Source organism: Colletotrichum paranaense (genome assembly GCF_030867605.1).
Source record: "Colletotrichum paranaense strain IMI 384185 chromosome Unknown Scaffold_11.1, whole genome shotgun sequence".
Classification (NCBI taxonomy): Eukaryota; Fungi; Ascomycota; class Sordariomycetes; order Glomerellales; family Glomerellaceae; genus Colletotrichum; species Colletotrichum paranaense.
The window spans coordinates 1,786,722-1,795,101 of NW_026848969.1; the positions used below are offsets into that span (position 1 = coordinate 1,786,722).

At 53.5% G+C, this 8,380-nt stretch overlaps 4 protein-coding genes across 4 annotated transcripts; 2 read left to right on the forward strand and 2 right to left on the reverse strand.

Moving 5' to 3' along the window:
* Nucleotides 1–137: 137 nt before the first annotated feature.
* CPAR01_12929 (acetyltransferase) lies at nucleotides 138–662 on the reverse strand (the record flags this gene model as incomplete). Its single annotated transcript, XM_060497183.1, has 1 exon — nucleotides 138–662. The coding sequence occupies one exon, from the start codon at nucleotides 660–662 to the stop codon at nucleotides 138–140; it is 525 nt and encodes a 174-aa protein (XP_060344716.1).
* On the forward strand, nucleotides 201–617 carry CPAR01_12930 (uncharacterized protein; the record flags this gene model as incomplete). The annotated part of the gene is made up of 1 exon (XM_060497184.1): nucleotides 201–617. One exon carries the CDS (start codon nucleotides 201–203, stop codon nucleotides 615–617), a length of 417 nt encoding a protein of 138 aa, XP_060344717.1.
* Nucleotides 663–1,576: 914 nt separating the features above from the next.
* Nucleotides 1,577–6,712, reverse strand: CPAR01_12931 (uncharacterized protein; the record flags this gene model as incomplete). The annotated part of the gene is made up of 7 exons (XM_060497185.1): nucleotides 1,577–1,929; nucleotides 1,986–2,698; nucleotides 2,754–3,236; nucleotides 3,303–3,380; nucleotides 3,446–3,975; nucleotides 4,136–4,967; nucleotides 6,555–6,712. The coding sequence occupies 7 exons, from the start codon at nucleotides 6,710–6,712 to the stop codon at nucleotides 1,577–1,579; spliced, it is 3,147 nt and encodes a 1,048-aa protein (XP_060344718.1).
* A 1,293-nt stretch (nucleotides 6,713–8,005) lies between these two features.
* CPAR01_12932 (uncharacterized protein) lies at nucleotides 8,006–8,374 on the forward strand (the record flags this gene model as incomplete). The annotated part of the gene is made up of 1 exon (XM_060497186.1): nucleotides 8,006–8,374. A coding segment is annotated over one exon (369 nt), but the record flags the coding sequence as incomplete, so codon positions are not given.
* Between the last annotated feature and the right edge of the window lie 6 nt (nucleotides 8,375–8,380).

Sequence of the window (8,380 nt, forward strand, 5' to 3'; positions counted from 1 at the left end):
GTGACCAACGTGTCGAGATCTGAATGTTCCTCCCCAGATACCAATCAGCAAACCAACTACATATGTTTATCACCAAGAGCACCTTATTCTCTCAGGACAATATCTCAAGAATCTCAGGACGCCCAGGAGAATGTAGGTCAATAAAAGCGGAAGGGAGCAACGGAGAAACCCAGGACAGAAGAAAGACAAAACTCACAATAATGCCTCTCATCACCCATAACCCGCCCCCTCTCCGCCTCCTCCCTAGCAAAGAACACATCACACACCTCGGAAGGCATATCCCCCGCCCAAGGAGGATACCGCCGGCCCCTCTCGGCCAGCGTACTCGTATCCCACTTGGCCCACGCCGCAATCCTCGGCCTGCCGCCTCCCCCTTCTTCACCTTTACCCCCTCCCCTATCCCCTCCCTCCGCCTTCGCCGTTCCGGTCACGGTAGCAACGCTGCTCACATCAACGACCTTGACAAACCGCTGAAACGTCTTCGCCGCCATATCCCCGCCATTCGCCTCGTCCCACCACGCCCTCACACCGGGAGTATCGGGCCACAGGCGGGATATCACCTCGTCGCCGGCAAACGCCGCGAACCACGTCTCCGTCAGCGCGGGGACGTCGTCTAGTGTCGCTTCCTCTAGTTTGAGGGTGTTTTCCTTCTTCGTGGTCATATTGTGTTTTTCTCCCCTTTCTTTCTTTTCTTTTCCTTTCTCCTTTCTCTCGTCTATGGCTTTCTGCTGTTTCTCTTGTCGAAAGATTGATGTTCGTTGTGTTGACGAGCGTTGATCATATGTCATAAAGTCGACACTTTCTCCAGGCTTGTGTGAGGTAGTAGGTGAGATGAGAGACAAAGAGATACATGAGGAAAGCATTTTTTGGCTTACTAGGTAAATCGAGGCGAATAGGTAAGCAAGTAGGACAAATGCGGGGTTTGCATCTTTGTCGATCAGGGGCAGACGGGTAGGTAACACGATCGATCTAATGTGTGGTTAGTATTGGCTGAACTTCAGTCTCAAATCTCAGTATTTGACCACCCGTATTCGTCCTCAGCTAGTTCCCAGTTCTTTTGACTATCATACGATGATGACCTTTGCTGAAGACGGCGCAACTGACAGAGGCAGAGATCCTCATACCACTAGATGCTGACTGATATCCAAAGAAGTGGGAAGAGATTGGCACATTTCAGCATACGTGCGCTCGCGAGCCACAAATTTGATCGGCACTCTTTTTGCATAATCGACTTCAATGATGCAGCAGTCGCTAGTAATGGGCACAAACTTTATGTACAAACGCAGTCCAATGAAAATAGCTCCCGTTCAACTAAAAAAAATACGCAAAAGTGCTCGCAGACGCTAGGTTCGGCGACCCTCTCATCTTTGTTCTGCAACGCTTCTCTTAAACCCGGTACGTCATCCTCGTTTTTTCCCACCTGTCTCAAACGTCGAAAGGAAAAAATCAAACCAGGCGCTCAACCGTTTCTTTACTATCCAGTCCGGGAGGCCTGCGACACCGAGGAGAAAGTTGCCGCCGTCTATATGCAAAATACCGTCTAATCGTATTGATTCTCTCGTGCGCCGGTCTCGTCTCAATCATCCTGATTACCAAGGGGAGCGTATCTACCGCTGCCGCTGCTGCTCTGGTCTCGCGTGCGACCAACAACTCTGGAGACCCATCCACTAATGGTGCTGCTGGCCTCACCATCCTGGCCCTTGCCGTCGGGAATGTCGGGAGGGTCGAGAGACAGGCCAGGAATGGCGCTGTTGGCAGTAAAGTTGCCAGGCCGTCCCCGGTATTCGGACCCAATGGGCGATCCGGGCATGAGCGAGTCGTTCTCGCGGCCATGCAAAGATGGCGTTCCAATAACAGTGCTGGCGTCGCCAAAGAGCGAATCCATCTCCTCCAAGCGGACACCGCAGGTCTCGGGGTAGATGAAGTATACTGCGTGGGTGCGTTAGCATTCAAAGTCCAGCCCGTGTACGAAGGACGCAACTTACCAACAATAAAACTGACTGCACAGAAGAAGGCGTGCACAAGATACAACCGCCACTTGATCCACTCCTGGAGCAGAGGCGTCATTTCTCCGACGAGCCAGTTGAACGCCCAGTTGGTTGCGGTTGACAGACTGGCACCCTTGGAGCGAATGCTCAGGGGCAAGATCTCCGGAGGGTAGAGCCAAGGAATCGGGCCCCATGAGTATCCAAACGCCGCGTTGTAGATCATGACAAAGATGACGACCAATGTGGGTGTGTAGGTGATGTCGAGGTAGAGCCAGTACGAGATCATTGACAGTGAAACACACATGACAATGGCACCGCTCAGCAAGATTGGCCGGCGACCCCACCTGTCAACCAGGTACCATGGGGGAATGGTCGAGAGAAGGTAGGTGATGCCGTTCACGCCAGCCATGAGGACGGCGTCATGACCAACCCAGCCTGCCTGTTCAAAGACGTAGGGAGCATAGTAGCTGATGACGTTGATGCCGTTGAGCTGAGCGAGACCCTGAGCTGACATGGCAATGAAGACACGGGTGCTGTACTTGCGGAACATCTCGGCGTATGTCCTCTCACCCTCCTGTCGCTGGAGAAGCACGTTCATCTTAATTTCGCGATACTCGTCTCGGGCCTTTTGGTTGTGGATGTCACCCTTGCCGTAGAGGTTGGCAATGACAACGATACCTTCTTCGTCGTGATCGTTGTCAAGGAGCCATCTGGTCACAAGTCAGGATCGGGCACACAAACATTCACGGCAAGCAGAAGACCAACCTTGGAGATTCTACAATGACCAAGCTTCCAAAGCCCAGAAGGGCCCCCATCACGCACTGCATCAGAAGGGGAACACGCCATGACATGTCACTTTCGATGAATCCGCAGAAGTAGTCGACCCACACCGAGGTGGTGTAGCCAATGATGTTGCCGGAGAACTCAATGCAGGCCAGCTTTCCACGGTTGTGGGGAGGGGAGATCTCAGACTGGTAGACAGGGACGATGGTAGACAGAGCACCAACGCCCAGACCAGCAATGATTCTGCCCAACATCATCATGGGCATACCAGTGGCAAATGTCTGCAAGGCACCACCGACAAAGAAAATCATGGAGCCATATAGAATGGTCTTGCGTCGGCCGATGATATCGCCAACCTTGCCAACGACCAGAGATGAGATAAAGGCACCAACCTCCAGGATGGCAACCATGGTACCAATCTCGGCCGAGGAAGGCTGATGGAAGTAGTTACGGAAGTAGACACCTCTGTGGATGCCATCAGTTAGCTATAATGATCAAAAAGGTGAGCAGCGGGCAGAGCATTGGACGTACGTGATGATGCCTGACATGACACCCTGATCATAGCCGAACAAAAAGACTCCCAAGGAGACGAAGATACTCGTGAAATAGCTGTTGGAGAAATTGTCAGTCAAGCGATGTCGCGATAAGGGTAATTTCGGAAGGGCAGGACGCACATCAGGGCCTTGCCAGTGAGGCCGTGAATAGAGGAACCGCCCGGCATGATGGCGCCGATGACTCGCTGCGCGCGGGTCGGACGAGGTTGGGCGATGTCGGGAACCTCGATTGCCTCCTTATTAACACCTCCACGACGGGTTTGTGAGTTATCGCGGCGACTAGGAGACTCTTGAATGCGAACACGCTTCTTCTTGGAAGACTTGTGAGAGGGGTGTCTCTTGTGAACGCCGGCTAGCAGCTCGTCATCAACGTCGCTGGGCAGCTGGGTGCGAAGGGGGTCTTCGTCGTCGATAAGGTCGGCGATGTCCCCAGTGTCGGTCCAGGAATCGGACTCGGAACCGAGAGAGTCCTCTGATGACGGGTGGCCGTGGTGATTGTGTTTGTCGTTGTCGAAGTTGTGGTGTTGACGGTGGGAGGTGGAAGAGGAGGTGTGGTTGTGATCACGGTCACGGGCGCTGTGGTGGTTGTCGTCCCGATCAGATGCTAGCAATGACGTCGCCTGTTCTTGCTGGTCTGGATGTGGCCGGGACTGCAGGGTCCGCAATGGGATGTTGGACGGGAGACGTCTACCGTTTGAAGAGGGAATCTTGGGCGGTTATGGGGCTGATTAGCGACAGCACCCTTCGCTCTAAGAGGAATTGAAAAGGTTGGGGGGGTGGAAGTGAAAAGAATGTCTAAAAGACGACAACTGGCGGGCGGCGAGTCGAGTCGAGTCGGGTCGAAAAAGTGACGGTGCTTTCTGCTTGGTGCTTGGTGCGTGTTACTGGCTGCGGCGAGTAGGCCGAATCGGCATGTAGGTACTCTGTAAGGTGAGGTAAGGTAGCGTTGGATGACAGGCCAATCCACTCCCTGGTGCAGCACTGCAGTGAGAGACTTTGGTGGGACTGGGAAGGGGTAGCTATGCGGACGGGCGGGCTGGCCGTGGGACCGCTGAGCAGGTAGCTCTTGGTGGTGCAGGTGCTTGGTCCCAATGTTGGATTTTGGGGAACCTGGGAAAAGGGATTGGGGAGCAAATCGAGGCCTGCTATTGGTGCTGCTGTTACTGCTGGGGCAGAGGGGCCTGGAACAGGACGGGCGCGGGATGGGATTGGGCTGGAAGGGAAGGAGAAGGGGGAGGGGCCAGGCCAAGGCAAGTGCCAGGCAGACAGGCTGGCAGGGCAAGGCAAGAGAGATACGGGGAGAGGGAAAGAGGCGGGAAGGGACGGGAGGGAGCGACAGAGAAACTGCAAGAGACAGCTCAACTCAGGCTTGCGGCAGGAGCAGCAGACAGGCGGCGCGAGTCCGGCTTGGTTGGTGCTTTCCAAGAGTGGATGCCGTCGATGCAACCTGCTGCACAGTGACACACGGTCTTTCCAGGAAGCCTGTGAACTTGGGAAAGACCAAGGAAACCGATTGCTGGGGGTCCCACTTTCCTTAGGCTGTAGGCTGTAGCTTGTGCGCTGAGCAGCAAATTGTGGATCGCCGCCGACAGGTGCAAGAATAGCTGAAGACGGGAAAGTAGGTACTCTGTACTGAGGTATCCTGAGAATAGAATTCCAGAGATCAAATTCCAGTCTCCGCTTTCTTCTCCTCTTCTTCTTCTCGATCAATGCCAATGCCAATGTCTCTCAATTCTTTTCGAACAGAGCGAAGAGACAAGGTACAATAGAAGGGCAAGAATGATGTCCAGGAATCCCGGCTCGATGGAAGTGTCTTCCTGCGATGGGTAGGTCCCGATGAGAAGCAGATGACCAGCGAAATGGAAGCCAACCTTGTTCCTTCAGGCTTCCCGTATCCTTTCGGTACAGGGTGCAGCTGGCCAAGGGGGCAAAAAGGGTACAGGCCGTACGCAGTAGTAGCGCGCGAATCCACCTGAATGATGCTTCTACGCAACGGTGCAGCAAAGACGATGCCGCGATGGGGAAAACGGATGCAACAGGCAGAGAGAGAACTCTTGAAAATCCACGCCGCTGTCCGATCTTCTCCTAGGGTACAGATAGCACCTAACGGATTTGAGGCAGTATGCCCAGTAGCGCAGATCTACCTGACCCTTTGCCTTGGCACAGAGCCCCGTCGATACAGCACACAGCACGCAGCAGCACTCCGTATCGGTAGAGCGATGAAATGATTGAAGGGGTTGGTAAATGTGCTGACCAGTGCCGATGACGAAGTCGATGAAGGACGTGAGATGGTTTGCTGCTAAGGCGGCTACCCGCTTGGACGGTAAGGAGCGATACGGTAGATAAGGTATGGTAAAGTACCTCAAGAACCAGGGATAGAAGAGTGAAAAGAGCAGATGGGAATGGCAAGCATGAAGCGGGAAGGTCAACAAACGGTCATGCGGCCGAGTGTCAGTCGAGTCGTGGGTGGTGTCCTTTATCGAACAAAAGGAGTGTCAGGTGGTCGGTCTGAATGAAGTGTCTGTACGGAGTACCGGGCTACGAATGTTGTTCGAGAACGGGTTGGAGGTTGAATGAATGGTAGTTGAGTTTATGAGCCTCCTTTGGGGGAACGCGTAGGATACCGTAGACAGGACGGGGCACACGACCTCCTTTTCTTGCGGCTGCACGAGCAGCAAGGGACAGATTTCTGTCCTCAGTCCTGCGCCCCTGAAATGAGGATTATCCGAGTCTGGCGCATGGGTTCCGGGAGCCAAGGGAAGGGAATCTGGGAACTCTCTGCAGAAGGGACGGGCTGTCCAATGCGATTGCCAGATGGACAGATTACACAGATTACCTCCTTCTCATTTCTCAGAGGCTGAGGAAGTTACTCACCCACTAAGTATGGATCTGTGGATGGACCTGCTGCGTCGTACGCGTCTGAAAAACTATGGGAACTGAGCGAGGCTCAGAGATCAGAGAGAGATTGAGGGACCACTCAACTCCAGACCCTTCCCTCACAGATTCCATTTCTAATTCGACCGTCCAGCCCCACGTCTCGCAGGCACTGGACGCCGCACAACTACACACAATCCATCCTGGGCCGCGTTGTCCATCCCGTACTATGACACTACACGCTCGGCACGCTGCTCTTGGCCCTCTCGAGTCACAGGCGATTTACGTATCGCTTACACTCCTATTTACAATTCTCAACGTGAGTTCAAGTCATCATCTACTTCATAGGACTGACCACGCACGTGAAACCGTTTGCTGACTCGATTTGTGGGCCATTCCCTTGGTCCCGAGGGAAGGGATCATCGGCGTGTCGTCGGGCTTTCGGACCATACGAGACCGCCCCCAAATCTTGCCTTTTGCGACCAATCCCGTATGCCGACAGACGACAACCATGATGGGCGTTGCATTCGTCGAATTGAGGCCCGTCTACCGTCACAGAGTACAGACTACCTTACAGTGTATCAATCGGAAATTTCCTTTCCTTGAGGCTTCTCAGCCGTTGAAGATCGTCCCGGCTCGGGTCGAACTATCCACCGGTGCGGTTCGCACACCCTCGTGGAACTGTCGTGCCTTTTTTCGTTTCCGGGCGCGCTATCCCGCTGCCGTGTGCCAGCACAGGCGTTTTGCAACGTCCATCCAACGGTTCCGTGAGGGCACACGGCCCCGTTTTTGACGACGATGCCGAAAACCGTCAGAGGGAAAAGAGGCTCCACAACGGTGCTTTGCCGTCGTACCTGCCCTTCGCCGCGCATCAAAACATCGACGTCATTTCTTCAGGACCCATTCGAGATGCAAGAGGGTTCATCCTGCCACAACCGCCTGTACCCCAGACAATGCAACCACAAACCCTCTGCGCAATGTGCACGGCGTGACAGCCTGACCCTCGCCAACCTCGGATCTGAGAAATCTCTCTCCCCCAAAAAAGAATTCAGATTCGGAGTTGCAGTGGGACATGATCCAGCCTTTTCGTGACCACCTGACACATTGTTGCATGGACTGATCGACGAGTCAAAAGTCGCAGACACGTATGCACGCGACAGCAGACAACAATGCACGTCTGTTCCCACGACCGCTCGACCGACGATATTGGCACTGTCTCGAGAAAGACCCTGAAAAGGAACAACTTCCAGGTTTGGGCCCTCCACTTGGTGAACGCTGTGGTCCACATAAGTCTCGAGAACCAAAGCTGCTCACGACACGACGGACGGGCCTCGTTTTCCACTAATCCATCTTCGTGCTTGAAAGTCTGCATTGGAAGAGCGGGGATGATTCCTTTTCTTTTACGAGTACCTAAACTCCCAGTCGATCCCCCCGCGCCTGGGTTGCTCACGAGTCGCGCCCGGTCAAGACCCCAAGACCCCAAGACCCTTGAACATCGTGGAGGAGGGGAAGCAAACTGGATCGTTGACTAAGACACTGGAGAAATGACCGTTCGATTTCCGCCGAAAGCGTAAGTTTGTAATGTGGGCGACGTGGGGGAAGTGACATCCCGTAAGACCGTTGACGGTTGAATATCGCTTATTAGTCAACTTGTTGTGCAATAAGCATAGCAGTAGAGAGCTCCGATCTTCGGCCAAAATACTCAAATTCAAGGCAGAAATAATTGAATATCATTCATTATGTCAATTGAGTTATGCTGCATGCGGTGCTTTCATCGCAGTGTGTGTGTGTACCGTAAAGTAGGCCGTGCCTAGGGTAAACAAACGCCCGTCACTTTCCACTTCCTATCAACACCCTACCGTATACAAAATCAATGAAGCATACGGAAATACCCCCAAAGAAATCAAACTGATCTTCTCACCGCAATTTGAAAGCATGTTCAGCAAGATATCACATGTGGGTCGTGAAGCCGGGGTAAGCAGCAAAGTGGGGACATATCGTGAGATTGTCCGTGGTGGAGCACAAAAACCTCAAAACACGACGAGAATCAACCAAAAAACATACAACACCAGGTATTCGCTGGTCGTCACCGACCCAACTACTAATCCGGCCCTCATTGGCTTGTCTATGGGAGAGCGGACGGGATCCCGAATTTTCCAATGGGTATGGTCGTATGTGGTA